Source organism: Lynx canadensis, chromosome B1, assembly GCF_007474595.2.
Source record: "Lynx canadensis isolate LIC74 chromosome B1, mLynCan4.pri.v2, whole genome shotgun sequence".
NCBI classification, from domain to species: Eukaryota; Metazoa; Chordata; class Mammalia; order Carnivora; family Felidae; genus Lynx; species Lynx canadensis.
Window position 1 is genome coordinate 75,878,252 of NC_044306.2, and position 15,904 is coordinate 75,894,155.

Consider the following 15,904-nt stretch of genomic DNA (forward strand, 5'->3'; position numbering starts at 1 on the left):
AGTCTCCAAACTTAATTTCCACTTGGAATTACCTCTTATCCATACTTTGGGATAAACAAAGACTTTAAGGATGATGGTCTGCCTCCGTGTGTCAGCTGCTTCGAATGAACAACCCTAATGAGGTTTCACTGTGCTTGAATCAGAGTCCAGTAAGTCAGAGCTGGTAAACTTGAACTCAGTTGGTTTGGAATGCATGGAAACTGGATGGGGGCTAAGTGGCAATTTCCTTTTTATTATCTAAAAGCACGCAAAGAAATTAATTGCGATTGACGAAAACTAAGACAAAAGGTGTTTTCAAGTGGCGTTAAGCACTTCAAAAGTTTTAGTTTACACAGACATACTAACGTGCTATTTATAAGTCATTCCTATTTAAAACTAGTCCTCTAATGACCTCAGATAAACAGTGTTCTTTTAGCCTAGTTGCTGTATGTGTTTAAAAGTAGCAAAATCAGGGGTGCCTGGGTGGCTCAGACCAGTGGCTCTTGATCTCGGCTCAGATCATGATTTTGGGGTCGTGAGTTCAGGCCCCGTGTTGGCCTCTGCCCTGGGCGTGAAGCCTGCTTTTAAATAATAAGATAGCAAAATCACATATTTTAAAAGAAATAGTCTAGGGGCTCAGTCGGTTAAGCATCCAACTTCGGCTCGGGTCAAGATCTCACAGTCTGTGAGTTTGAGCCCCACATCAGGCTCTGTGCTGACAGCTCAGAGCCTGGAGTCTGCTTCAGATTCTGTGTCTCCCTCTCTGCCCCTCCCCAGCTTGTGCTCTCTCTCTCTCAAAAATAATAAACATTAAAAATCTTTTTAAAAATAGTCTATAGTTCAGTGTTACTTTTCACTAAGTCACATCCTAAAGGTATAGATATAATGGATCCTGGGCCCTTCTGTGGTGAAAGCTCTCAGAACGCTGTTGTGAGCCTGTGGAGGAGAACAGTGTCTGTGCAGATGCCCATGGGGACAGTTAACGAAGCGGATGGCAGTCACTGCACTCTCTTAAGGAAAAGCTCTTACAATTAAAAAGAATTTATATTTGCATAAAAACACTCAGAAAAGTAGCCTTGTTAGCTCTTTTGTTTGAAGTAATTTTTAGACTGATCTTGCATTCGAAAATATTTAATTACTGAGTGGTTGTTTTTTTGGGTTTTTTTTTTGTTGTTGTTGTTTTGTTTTTCTCTTGTCATGGTTCATGAATTTTGCAGCCACTCCTTTTTTTTTTTTTTTTTTTTTTTTTTTGACTAATTAAACTGAGCAGTTGTTGCTACAACTTCTGCCAAATGGCCATTACTGTTGAGTGGTAAAACAACACTAGTCACCGAAACTTGTTATATCCTAACCTACAAAATAAATAAATAAAATAGAGCCCCATTGCCCTGTTATTTCCATTCGTGGGTGTGTTATTTAAACCTACAAAATCGAGCACTCTTCTTCTAAATGGGTGTATGCTGACAGTGTGAAATGTACATTTATTTTTCTCTCCTTTTGGGGGCTGCTAGTCCTGTCACACCTTCTGTGCTGGCTGAGCTTCTCAACCTGCTGGACAGAAAAGTAATTTCTTCAGCAGCAGCTAAACAGGTATGTCCCCACTTCCTAAAGTTTCTGACTGCTCTGCTATTCCAGTAGATGTTGTATGTGAAATTCAAATGCCATCACTAACTGAATTTCATAAAGTATTAAATGCGTGTAAGGGCTGTTTTCATACTGAAAAGGTAGAAACATTTCAGTTAGCAAATGAAAAAAGGCTGGTATGTGCAATGCAGGTAATGTGCTTTCCATCTTTGCTAAGCAGGTGGTTCCTGTATGGTTTTGCCTGGAACGTTTTCCAAACATTTGTTTATGTGAAAGGCGGGACTGTAGCTTTTGGGGGCTTCGAAGCACATGCACTGCCCCTGTGACCCCCACGAGGCCGACGCCAGAGCACCTTCAGCACTGCTCCCCGGCCCTCTAGTCCTTCTCAGTCCCCTGCAGGCTCCCAGCCAGTACTAGGGCCTTATTTGTCTTCATTGCATGATTGCCCCCTGAAATTTAGTCTTCCAGCAAGGAGGATGAGGTCAGACAGACTGCCTCTTATTTAGTAGATAAAACTTTATACACATGTGCAGTGTATGCAAACTGAGAAGAACAGCATCGTCATCAAAGGTGGCCTCTGCCTCGTCTCCTTTCCACCTGACAGTCATAGGTGGGTGAAAGGTTCCTGGAATCCAGAAAAGTCTTAAAGGATAAAGAACACCAAGGTGGCTGCCTTATTTCAACTTTGGGTATCAAAGCCATCAATGCTTCAGCCAGAAACTTAGTGTGACTTTAATGGTGCCTTCTGCATTTAATATTTATACCACATCAACAGTAGTGGCAGGCACAAAGTGAGGCTTTGGAAAAGCAACTGCTTTTGGCTAATTATGAGGCGCTGTGGCACTCACACCCAGCTCTGTGCAGTGAAACTGGAGACAGAACTAATAAAGGCTCTGTTTACCCACCGCCCAGTGAGGCTGTCGACTACAGAGACCTTGGCACATGTAGGAAAGGATTTGAGTTGCCTGGATGTCAGAGGAATACAAATGTTTATGACAGTGCTCAGCAGTGACAGAAAGATTAGATGGCCTGAGGGCATCTATATATATATATGTATGTATACATAAGAGCAGATGAATTGTAGCATTTGAAATGAAAGAAGGGAAAAAAAAAATCTTCCCCTTCTCACTCATCCTGCCCCACCAGACGAGGAAAAGGGAGGAAACCTAGTGCAGTGAATGTGATTGGTTCGGTAGGACCAATGGAAAATGCTAGAAGATGCTGATGGTTGGTTCAGATGTAGGTAGGGACACCTTAGGTTGTATCAACTTTCAGCATGCTCAAAGGAAGCAGGGTGAATCCTGGCTGCTGTGAGGTAATCAAACTGAAATAAAAGTCTGACTAGAAAGGTGTTAAATGTATGTTGCATGAGGGAATCTCCTGTGTGTATTATTGCCTTGGGGGTTTTGCTTTATTTATTTTTCTATTTTGTTTTCTGTATTTAATAAAATCATGTATGATTTTCTGGTGGGAAAAAAAGGTATTTTTTCATTATAAAGAATTTAAGTAATATAGAAAAATATAAAGATCTTCAAATTTTACCACCTTGAAATAACTACCATTAATATTGGGTGGACACCCTTCCAGGCATCCTTCCATACACATGTACTATTAGAAGGATGGATTGATGGGATGGACAGACATGAAGTTAGAGAAATAAAGACTTTAGAAAATAAGAAATAAGAGGTTATAGTGATTTTTTTTTTTTTTTAGTTTATTTCTTTATGAGCCAGGCAGTTCATTGGCTTTTAGTATATCCACAAACCTATTCAGCCATCACCCTATCTAATTCCAGAACATTCTCATCACACAAAAAAACCAAACCATTAGCAGTCACTCCCCCACTAACCCCTTGCCCTAGGTTACTACTAATCTACTTTCTGTCTCTGTGGATTTGCCTATTCTGGACATTTAACGTAAATAGACTTGTACAGTATGTGGCCTCTGTGTCCGGCTTATTTTACTTAACGTGATGTTTTCAAAATCCATCTATGTTTTAACATGTGCCAGTACTTCATTTCTTTTTAAGGCTAAAGAATATTCTGTAAGTATATGCCACATCCGTAAATGGACATTTGAGTTGTTTCCAGTTTTGGGCTCTTATTGAACATGCTGCTTTGAACATTTGTGTTCAGATGTTTTTGATTGAGCATGTGTTTTCAAGTTGGTTACGTATAGACCTGTACGAATGGAATTTCTGGGTTATATGGTAGTTGTACATTTAACATTTTGAGGAGCCGCCCAACTATCTTCCAAACTGGCTGCACCCAGTTGCATACCCATCAGCAATGTATGAGGGTTCCTGTGTCTCCATATCCTTGCTAGCACTTGTTATTGTCTGTCTTTTTGATTATAGTCATCCTAGTAGTAGGTGTAAAGCGATAATCTCACTGTGGGCTTGATTTGCATTTCCCTAATGACCAACTACGTTGAGCATCTTTTTGTGTCTTTTGTAGGGTACTTTTTTAAAAGAAAAATGTTACAATTAACTTTTTACTGAATTTTTAAAAAGAATCCAAGTAGGTCTTGGCTTCTAGAAACACTGTGAGCTGGAGGGTGCTCCAGTAGAGCAGACTCTCTGCTTCTATTCCTTCTTGGTGTTTCCCTCTGACGGATTGGGGTTCTGTTAGTGATTAGATGACCAGGAGATGAGGAAAAAAAAGTAGACCAAGTAACTGACTCCTAAGGATGACAGATATGTAGAAAGAGCCATCCTGTCCTTAGAACACTCTGAATTCCAAAGAATCTCCCACTTGATGTCTAATTTACTATTAACCCATCACTCTCCCTTACATCATTGCCCATTATTTCATCCCTTACACATTTCACCGCCCCTTCCTTGGAGGTACTCTGGCAGTGCTCCTGAGATTTACAGGCCTCATCCCCTTGGCACCCCAGGGGCAGGGGTGTTGACAGGTTGCTATGATGCAGCACTCCTGTTTTTCAGAAACGGAAAGAGAAAAAGATTACTTATCATCATGAGCAACCTCCTGGTAACTGTGAACAAAAGCATCTCGATTCTTGTCACAGGATCTAGTTCTAGCTGTTGAAGTTGTGGGTAGCGGCCCCTGTCTCCCTCACCAAGGAGAGGGCCGTCAGAGTCACAGTTCACCTGCAGACCTGCACCCCGGGATCCTGAGCCTCTTGTGAGTCAGAGGCCCTGGGTGTTGTCCACACTGCTGGCCAGCCACAGCCCCAGGGGAAATGGTGTGGACTGTGTGCATGCCTCCTTTGTGCACACTGGAAATAGATGTGGCTTATCCACTGTCTCTTGGGGATTGTCCGGTTAGCATTTCTAGTGGAACCAAGCCAGGTTATGATTCCATAGCAATGGACATTGAATTTTAACATGTAGGTGTGCCACTTAACCCGTCTCTTCTTGTCTACTTTGGGATCTGCTTTAAAGAGAAATCACCAACGCCTTTTAATGCAGAAAATGTTATATGTAATGCAGTAAAACTGTTACAAATGATGTGATGTCTTTTTCTCCCTTTTAGTGAGTGCTTCAGTTCTATGTGCATTTTACTGTGCCCTACTTCTTTTCAGGGCTTGGGCTGATGTTTGTGCCTTTCTAGAAGAATGACCTTTCACAGTTCTTGCCTTTGAGCAGAGGGGACACCCCTTTCTGTTCCTGTCCCGGCCCCCTCCCTACCTTCTCCCTTCAACAGGCCTTTCCTCCACACTCTGACCCTGGAAACCCCTGGACAGGTGAGAGGCCCATCTGCTTTCCTTCCATCCTTCCTTCTAGATACTTTAAAAATAGCTTTAGCGAGACACAATTGGGTAGTAGCTGAAAGGGTGTATGAATTCAGTCCCCAGGGAACTTAAGGCTGCCCTATGTGTCAGAGCCGGCTCCGTGGTCAGTGTGTGATTGGGGGTTCCCAGCTTGCGTGACCCCATGCTTTCAGTGGCCATTTAACACAGACGGCCAGCATTACCCTAAGAATCCTGTGTTAGGCACTTTGATCTTGGGTGGGCAGCGGCAGGGCCTGGGAGCTGCACTCCTAGCCAGAAACAGTTGCACTTCGATAGCACTTCCCAGGGTGGTGATTAAACACAGACAAAAGCTGAGGATTTATGCTGCAGCACGAGGCTGGCAAGTACAGAAGCCATTATGTTTGCAGCAAGAGGGCTGGGGAGCCCTGTCGAGTCTGGCCTGGAGGTGGAAGGCCCCTTCAGTGATTCTCACCCTGCTGGGCTTTGGCCAGGAGTGCACAGACTGTGTCTCAAACAGGAACGAGCAGAGGATTAGACAGCTGGAGTCTACTGCATCGGCCCAGGGGGCTGGGCTGCGGTGGCCACTCGACCAATTGAGGAAGTTAATAAGCTGGTATGTTTTCACTCTGGGAGTAGAGAACACCCCAGACACAGGGCTCCCATTTGTTCCTGTAGGCCGCTGAAATGTTTCTCCCGCGTCACTCTGTATCCCCGCCCTACCTCGCTCTACTTTCTCAGGGAGCAGCCAGCCCCTGCATTTAAAAGTATCCATCCGAGCACTGTCTTGCGTTTCCTCTTGAATGGTGTGGTTTGGCAGTGGTTCCCGAGCTGCCTCACATCGCCTCTGTTCTGGTGTTTTTGGCTCAGGCTCATCCAACCAGCATTCGAGCCTGTCGGGTCCCACTGTATTAGGTGCCAGGCAAAGGCTGAGCCCCTGGTCAGCCTGCTCGGGTCCGCTGTGTGCTGTCAGCCACGGTGGCTGTTGCAGGCCAAGAAAAATGAAGCAGGCCCAGGAGCGGCCTCCTGGGTCGGCCAGGTGTGCCAGCTTACGATTCCCAGGCCCCAGGGACCGCACAAGTCTGCTGAGCTTTCCACCTCATCTGCCTATAAAGAGGTGCTGCATAGATTCCTGAGTCCTCACAGGTGATTTCACTTTTGAGCCAGAGATCTAGATCCCTCTTGAGATTTCCACATTCTCCTGCTGAATGTTGGACATTTTTTAGGCACTGTTTTAGGAGACTGTGCAGATGAACAAAATAAACACTGGTCAAAGTCTAAATACTTACCTGAGGGCTAATTTAATCATATTATGATAAATATACTTAATGGATATTAATTTTTTTATTAATATGAAAAGTAGTTCTGTAGCAAGTAAAACAAAAGCAGATCACAGACTGTATATATGTTATGATTGCAACTGTGTTCCCAAAGAAAAATAGGGGAAGGAAAAACACCAAAATACTAACATTTATTATCTTGAGGGAATGGGAAATACAAGTGATTTCTTTTTATCGTTTTTATATTTCCTTATTTTCTACAGTGAACATGTTTTTAATAGAAGTATAGTTGACACATAACTTACATTAATTTCAGGTGTACAACTTAGTGACTTAACATTTATGTACATTATAAAACGATCACTATAACTCTGATTACCATGTTACCAAAGTTTATTATTGACTATAGTCACTATGCTGTACCTTGACATCCCTGTGACTTGTTTTGTAACTGTAAGTTTATACCTCTTAGTCTGCTTCACATATTTCCCACAACCACCATTTTGTTCTCTGTATCCCTGAGTCCATTTGTCTTGTGTTTTTTAGATTCCACATACAAATGAACTCATATGATATTTTTATTTCTGACTTATTTCCCTTAGCATAGTACCCTGTAGGTCCATCTATGTTGTCACAAGTGGCACGATTTTCTTTCTTATGGCTGAGTAATATTCGTTTGTATATATATGCCACATCTTCTTTATCCATTCATCTTCTGATACACACTTAGGTTGCTTCCATATCCTGGCTATTATAAATAATGCTGCAGTGAACATACAGATGTATATATCTTCTCAAATTGTTTTTTTTCATTTTCTTTGGATAAATATCCAGAAGTGGGATTACTGGATCATACGGTGGTTCTATTTTTAATTTTTTGAGGAGCTGCCACACTGTTTTCCAGAGTGGCTCCATCAGTCTACATTCCTATCAACAGTGTATGAGGATTCCTTTTCTCCTCACCAACATTTATTGCTTCTTGTGTTTTGTTTTTAGCCATTCTGACAGAAGGTGGTACCTCATTGTGGTTTTGATTTGCATTTCCCTCAAGATTACTGATGTTGAGCATCTTTTCATGTGTTTGTTTGTCATCTGTATCTCTTCTTTGGAAAACTGTCTCTTCAGGTCTTCTACCCGTTTTTTAATCAGATCATTTGACGTTTTTTGGTGTTGAGTTGTATGAGCTCTTTATATATTTTGGATATTAACCCCTTACTGGATATATCACTTGCAAATATCTTCTCCCATTCAGCAAGTTACCTTTTCATTGTGTTGATGGTGTCCTTTGCTGTACAAAAAAGGTTTTTGGTTTGATAGTCCCGTTTATTTTTGCTTTCATTGCCCTTGCCTGAGGAGACAAATCCAAAATAACATTGCTAAGACCAGTGTCCAAGATTTTACTGTTTTAAGAGTCTTATAGTTTCAGGTCTACATCTCCGTCTTTAATCCATTTTGAGTTAATTTTTGTAAGTAGTGTAAGAAGGTGGTAGTTTGATTATTTTGCATGTAGATTTATTACATTGCATTATATTTATTGACTCCTTTGTCATAGATTCATTGAACATATCAGTATGGTTTTATTTCTGGCCTCTGTTCCATTGACCTCTGTTTTTGTTTTTTTTTTTCCCTTTTTGCCAATATCATACTGTTTTGATTACTGTAGATTTGTAGTACAGTTTGAAATCAGGGAACATGCTGCTTCACACTTTGTTTTTATTTCTCAAGATTATTGTTGCTATTTAGGGTCTTTTATGGTGGTTCCGTACAAATTTTAGGACTATTTGTTCTAGTTCTGTGTAAAATAATGTTGGCATTTTGATGGGATTGTATTGAATCTATAGATTAGTTAGTATGGACATTTTAACAATATAAATTCTTCCAGTCAGTGAGGATGGAATATCATTCCATTTATTTGTGTCATCTTCAGTTTCTTTCATCGGTGTCTCATAGTTTTCAGAGTACAGGTCTTTCACTCTGGTTACATTTTTTTTCCCCCTAGGTATGTTATTTTTTTTGATGCAATTGTAAATGGGATTGCTTTCTTCTCTTTCTGGTATTTCATTATTAGAAAAGCACAACCAATTTCTGTATATTGTATCCTGCAACTGAATTTGTTTATTCTAATAGTTTTTTGGTGGAGTCTTTAGAGACTTCTTAGTATCATGTCATCCATAAATAGGGACAGTTTAACTTCTTCCTTGCCAATTGGATGCCTTTTCTTTCTTTTTCTCCCCTGATTGCTAGGACTAAGCTAGAACTTACAGTACTATGTTGAATAAGATAGTGGCAAGAGTGGCCATCCTTGTCTTGTTCCTGATGTTAGAGGAAAAGCTTTCAGCTTTTACTGTTGAATACGTTAGCTGTACGTTTTGCATATATGGTCTCTATTATGTTAAAGTGTGTTTCCTCTCTAGCCACTTTGTCATAAATGGATGTTGAATTTTGTCAGAGGTTTTTTTTTTGCATCTACTGAGATTATTATATGATTTTTATCCTCATTTTGTTAATGTGGTGTATCATGTTGGTTGATCTGTGTATGTTGAACCATCCTTGCATCCCTGGAATAAATCACTCTTGATCATGGTGTATGATCCTTTTCACATACTTTTTAATTCAATTTGTTAACATTTTGTTGAGGATTTTTTCATCTGTTGTTGATCATGAATATTGACATGTTATTTTATTTTTTTAATTTTTTTTTTGGTAGTGTCCTTGGTTTTGTTATCAAGGTAATGCCAGCCTTGTACAATGAATTTGGAAGTGTTCCTTCCTCTTCAATTTCTTTAACAATTGTTTGAGAAGTATAGGTTAACTCTTTTAAAAATGTTTGGTAGAATTTGCCTGTGAAGCTGTCTAGGCCTGGACTTTAGTTTGTTGAGAAATTTTTATTACTGATTCAATTTCATTATTGGTAATTGGTCTGTTCAGATTTTCTATATCTTCCTGATTCAGTTTTGGAAGATTATATGTTTCTAGGAATTTATTCATTTCTTCTAGATTGTTCAGTTTGTTGGCATACAAGTTTTCACAGTTGTCTCTTACAATCTTTAGTATTTCTCTAGTATCAGTTATAACTTCTCTTTCATTTCCTATTTTATTTGGAACCTCTTTTTTTCTCAATGAGTCTGACTGAAGGTTTGCCAATTTGGCTTATCTTTTCAGAGAAATAGCTCTTGGTTTCATTTATCTTTTCTATTTTTCTTGTTTTGTTTTTTGGTGTCTATTGATTTCCACTCTGATCTTTATTATTTCCTTGCTTCTACTAAGCTTGGGCTTTGCTTGTTCTTTTTCTAGATCCTTTAGGTGTAAGGTTAGTTTGAAACTTTTCTTGTTTCTTGACGTGGGCCTGGATTGCTGTAAACTCCCCTCTTACGACATTTGTGCTGTATTCCATAGATTTTGGAATGTATGTTTCCATTTTTTCATTTGCCTCAAGGTATTTTTATTATTGCATCTTTGATTTCTTTGTTGACCCATTGGCTGTTCAGTAGCATGTTGTTTAGCCTCCATGTTTCTGTGTTTTCCAGTTTTTTTTCCTTGAAATCAGTATCTTTGAAATACAGTCATGGTCAGAAAAGATGTTTGATACGATTTCAGTCCTCTTAAATTTATCAAGACTTGTTTTGTGGCCTCACATGTGATCTGTCCTGGAGAGTGTTCCATGTGCACTTGAAGAAAATATGTATTCTGCTGTTTTGGGGTGGTAGGCATCCATCTGGTCTATTGTGTGATTTAAGGCTACTGTTTCCTTATTGACTTTCTGTCTGGGTGATCTTTCCATTGCTGTAAGTGAGGTGTTACAGTTCCTTACTATTATTGTACAGTTGACCCCTGAACAACACAGGTTTGAACTATGTGGGTCCACTTACACACAGGTTTTTTTTTTTCAACATATATTAGAAAGTTTTTATTTTGTAAATGTAATTTTTTTCACAATGTCTTTATTTTTGCTGTATACATATAACAGTGTTTTGTATAAGACAGTATTAATATAGGTACTGACATGATACTTGTAAATGTACATTAACTTATGGTATTGATAAGTACAGTAATATATTTCTCTTATGATTTTCTTAATAACATTTTCTTTCCTCTAGTTCATTGTAAATATATCTAACATACAAAATATAATACTTTATAACATAAAAGTATATAATATATCTAACATACAAAATGTGTTAACAACTGTTTATGTTTTCAGTAAGGCTTCTGGTTTACAGTAAGCTATTAGTACTTAAGGTTTGTGGAGTCGAGAGTTATATGTGGTTTTTGACTGCACAGGTGATCAGCACCCTTAAGCTCTGTGTTGTTCAAGAGCCTGATGTATTACTGTTAATTACTCCCTTTGTGTTAATATTTGCTTTGTATATTCAGGTGCTCCTGTATTGGGTGCAAAGATACTATAATTGTTTTCTCATCTTGTTGAATTGATCCCTTTACCATTATGTAGTGCCCTTCTTTGTCTTGTTATGGTCTTTGTTTTCAAATCTATTGTCTGATATAATCATTGGTACCCCAGCTGTCTTTTCATTCCCATTTACATAGAATGTCTTTTCCATCCCTTCACTTTCAATCTTTGTGTGTCTTTATGTCTGAAATGAGTCTTTTGTAAGGTAGCAAATGTGGGTCCTGGGTTTGGGGGGGGGGGGTTGTTGATGTTTTGTTTTGTTTTTTTAATTCATTCAGCCACCTGATGTTCTTTGAATGGAACATTTAATTCATTTACATTTAAAGTAATTATTGGTAGGTATGTACTTATTGCCATTTTATTAGTTGCTGGTTGTTTTTGTAGTTCTTTTCTATTCCTTTCTTCTTCTCTTGTTCTCTTCCCTTGTGGTTTGATGACTTTTAGTGTTATGTTTGAATTTCTTTTTCTTTTTATTGTGTGTGCCTATTACAGGTTTTGGTTTACGGTTACCATGAGGTTCATAATATAATACCCTACGTATATGGCAGTCTGTTTTAAGTTAATGGTCACCTAAGTTCAAATACATTCTACAAGCACTATGGTTCTCCTCCCCTTTCCATTGTTTTGATGTCATATTTTCAGTCTTTTTGTATATTGCTTAACTAATTTTTATAGATTAGCTGATTTTACTTTTGTCTTTTAACCTTCATACTACCTTTACTGTATGTTTGCTTTTATCAGAGATTTTTTTCCTTTCACAGTTCTCTTATAGTTGTGGCCTTTCCTTTTTTGTTTCCAAAAGCCCCTGTAACATTTCTTCTAAAGCTGGTTTAGTGGTGATGAACTCCTTTAGCTTTTGTTTCTCAGAAACTCTCTCTCCTTAATTCCAAATGATAACCTTGCCAGGTAGATTTGTGGTTGTAGGTTTTTTCCTTTCAGCACTTTGAATATATCATGCCACTCCCTCCTGGCCTACCAGATTTCTGTGGAAAAATCAGCTAATGGTCTTACGGGGTTTCCCTTGTCCATAACTAGGTGCTTTCCTTTTGCTGCTTTCAAGATTCTTTTCTTCTTTTTGCTGTTCATCTCAGGGGACTTCCACTACCCTGTCTTCCAGATGCCGATTCATATTTGCTCTCGCTTCCTTCTGTATTTTTCATTTCAGTTATTATATTCAGCTCTCATTGGCTCTTTTTCATATTTTCTCTTTGTTGGAGTTCTCACTGTATTCATTTTTCTCCCAAGTTTGGTAAGCATCTTTATGGCTGTGACCTTGAACTATTTATCAGGTAGATTGCTGACCTCCATTCTGTTTAGTTCTTTTTTTGAGGTTTGTCTTGTTCTTTTGTTTGGAACATATTCCTCGGTCTCCTCGTTTTGCCCGACTCTCTGTATTTGTTTCTATGTACTAAGCAGATCAGCGACATTGCCCAGTCTTGAGGAATGATCTTACATAGAAGGTATGTGCTGATCCCGACTACTCCCCAGGGGTGGTGCACAGGAGCTGCTTGGAGGGGCACCTCAGGGGAACATCTGGGTGGGTTGAGCAGTGCTTGCAGGGTAGATGGAGAGTATCAGAGATGGTGCCCACCAGTGCTTCCATTGCACGAGAAAGTTCCCACAAATCCATGCACCTCTGGCACATACCCTAAGGGTAGTCAATAAATCGCCTCCTTATATGGCCCAAGCACTTTTCTTTTTTTCTTTTCTTTTTTTTTTTTAACCTTTGTTTATTTTTGAGAGAGAAAGAGAGAATGCAAGCAGGGAAGGGGCAGAAAGAGGGAGACACAGAATCCAAAGCAGGCTCCAGTCTCTGAGCTGTCAGCACAGAGCCTGAACTCACAGGCTTGAACTCACGAACCACGATATCATGACCTGAGCCAAAGTCGGACGCTCAACCTACTGAGCCACCTAGGCGCCCCAGCCTGGCACTTTTCAAATGGCTGCCCCTGAGCTGGGTGTCAGAGTGAGTTTGTACTTCAACCTTTTAAGAGCAGAACCTCATTTCCTGTAGCCCTTGTGCTCTCCCGGAGCTAAACCCTGCTGATTTTTAAAGGCACACGTTACTGGGGGGCTCATCTTCCCAGTACAGGTCCCCGGGGCAGCAGTGCCTGACGAGCCTGAATCCTAAACTCCTCAGGGGGGACCTCTGCATTGATTTCCCTCCTACTTGTGGACTGCCATGCCAGGGGTGTGGGTCCTGACTAGACCACGTCTCCGCCCCTCCTGCCCACCTCACTTTAGGTCTTTAGTTGTGGAAGAGCTGTTCTGCTAGTCTTCAGGTTGTCCTCAGAGACGATTGTTCTGGATGTAGTTGTAGTTTTGGTGTGTCCTTGGGAGGAGACAAATTCAGGATCTTCTTGCTCCGCCATTTTCATCCTATCCCCCCAACATGTATTTACTCATATAATTAGAAACAATGTTTTGCAGTTTAAGAAATTTAAGAAATTTCTAATCTAAGAAGTAGATGAGAGAAATTCTTCAGACTTGCTTTTCTGCCTTACACATTGTTCCGTTATCCCCATGCTGCTGATGCTCCACTAAGAAGTTTGTTGAAGGCAGGGAAAGTTCTTATCTGTTTTTGAGCCCTTCTCCCTCAATGCCTCACCCATTTTCTGGCTGAAAAAATAGTTGAAAAGTTGGTTGGACGCATATATAGTCTGTGTTTTTCTAAGAGCAGGGACAGTCTTTCTCTAAGCAGCCAGGCCTGTATAGCGGTAGCCAGAGGGGTGCCCTGCGGGGGGGCTTCTAGGAAGACCCACCAAAGACACCGCTCAGCCACAGTCACCGTGAGTATTCTGATAGCTGAGCGGATGGTGCACGGACTGTTGTAGCCACGGTAAATATTTGTGGTTTGTCTTTGTCCAGACTGGGGAAACCTTTGAGCCCTGCAGAGATACAAAGCATCTTCCCCTTCATTTGCTCTGCCCTGTGTGCTAATTATTGACAAGCTCCATATTTCTGGGAGGAATGGCTCCTGGCTGGCCTGTCCTGAGCCCGAATGTTCATAAGGAACATCCAGTGCTCAGGACTGACTGCTGGCAGAGGTGAAGGAGGTGCCGCAGGAGACTAACAGGGGAGCCCGCACCCCACCCCCTGCAGTTGACACTAGAAAAACAAGAGGAAGGAGGAAAACTACCCTAGGAAATGCCTTCTTTAAAAATGTATTCCTTTCTTCCCCAACTTTGATAAGCTTGGGGATTTGTTGCTGTTATTTATTTTTTTAGGTAGAAAAATACACCATTAACTATTCGTTATCGTAGCCAGATTTGGGTCTAGCTCCACCAGTAGGGGATAAACGTGGCATGGCAGAGGCCCCTGTGGATTATGATTTATGTTTTTAGTTATTTTCCCTTTTGTAAATTATTATGGGGCCACTTTCTTGTCCCCCGGAAATCATAATTCCCAGCAGGCTGAGCTTTCTGGACTTCATCTCAGTGCAGTGGTTACATCCCTCAGCCTGTGCTGCCCCTGCCTTCAACAGAATAATAGCACCTCAACTAATTTATGCAGTGGGCGTGAAGCAGAGCTGGCCCTGGCCCTCTGACTCTTGGCGGCAGGGGCCCTGTGAGTCCTCAGCTCCCAGCTCCTCCCAGCCTCTCCCGGCCATGTGGTTTGAGTCCATGAGTGGGAAGGGCCCACTGTCCCCCTGTCTCAGGCTCTGTTCTGTGGGAACACCTCAGCCTGGGTAGACTGTCCAGGTGCTTCAGGAGAGACAGGGAATTCCCATAGGGCAGGCCCACACATCTGGGAATTCACTGAATCTGCTCTACCTCAGCTCCGCTTGTCCTGGCCACGGCAGGTGGAGCAGGTCCTCACTTCTCCGTCCCTCTCTCCCTCCTCTGGCCCGTAGGTGTTTGAGGAATTGTGGAGGAGTAAAGGGAAGACTCCATCACAGATTGTTTCAGAAAGGAAGCTTGAACTGATGCAGGATGAAGAGGCACTGGAACGGGTGTGCCACGCCGTGATGGAGGGGCATCCTCAAGTGGTAATTAATGGTCACCACAGGGTGGAGAGGGTCTACTCTCCTGGTCAGGCCAGGACAGGGCCAGCCTGAGGACTCGGCCAGGAGCCTCTCCACTGCTCCCTTTCACCGCCCAGAGGCACTTCCTAATTAGGGCCGGCCCAGCTTGCTCAGCAGTTCCCTAAAACACTTCATCCGTTTTTAGCTAAGGTCAAGAGCTGAAATTTGGTGAATATTAGAAAAATACCACATTTCCTAGAAGGAAAATCCACCCCTGGAGTTTCATCTCATGCAGTTCAGTTTACAGGGGTGTTTATTGGGCTCACCGGATCCAAGTTTTGACCTCCCAGAACGGCACCCTCTCCCAGGGCGGGCACTTTGAGTCTGTTACCGCTCACTCTGCTTTATAAGGAGACCGCTCACTAACAAGCCAGCAGGCATGACTGCAGAAAGGGAAGAAAGATGGGCAAACACTTTAGCTCCATGCCTAAAAGAGGTGGGAAGAAAGGCAGAAAGGGAAATTACTTGTAAATTATGGAGAAAATCCTTGACAGGAGCGTAGCTGAAAACCAAGTCATTCTGTGTTCTGAGCACAGAACAAAATATAAAAGCGAAAATGAGTGCCATCCCTTCCTCCCCAAGTCTAATCATACTGTCTAGAGATTTTTTAGTGGGTAAAAAATTGCTAGCATCTCTTTCAGAATAATACCCACCCACCCATCGGCTTGCCGGGGACACTAACAGCTCTGAAAAGAGCTCTCGATAAGGAAAATGAGCTTGCGCTGGGTCCAGCAATCTCCGTCTTCCTGCCTCATCTGTAGTGACTGATAAAGACACACTTTCAGTTTCGAACTCGTCCTGCGGCACTGAGTGCAGATGCCCACAGACGTTATTACCCATCAAGATGCCGCAGAGCCGGAGCTCAGGGCGGGTGGCCCTGACAGTCAGTGGCTACTTGAGAGGAAGCTGGCGCCT

General features: G+C 41.5%; 1 protein-coding gene across 2 annotated transcripts in view; it reads left to right on the top strand.

Moving 5' to 3' along the window:
* The window catches only part of GATB (glutamyl-tRNA amidotransferase subunit B), an 85,216-nt gene that overhangs the window by 67,475 nt on the left and 1,837 nt on the right, over positions 1-15,904 (top strand). The window contains exons 11-12 of one of the 2 annotated variants that reach the window (XM_030312928.1): positions 1,491-1,569; positions 14,819-14,953. In XM_030312928.1, coding sequence (XP_030168788.1) covers positions 1,491-1,569; positions 14,819-14,953 — 214 coding nt within the window. The remainder of the gene's footprint in view (positions 1-1,490; positions 1,570-14,818; positions 14,954-15,904) is intronic. The other variant, XR_003968300.1, reaches the window with a different exon arrangement.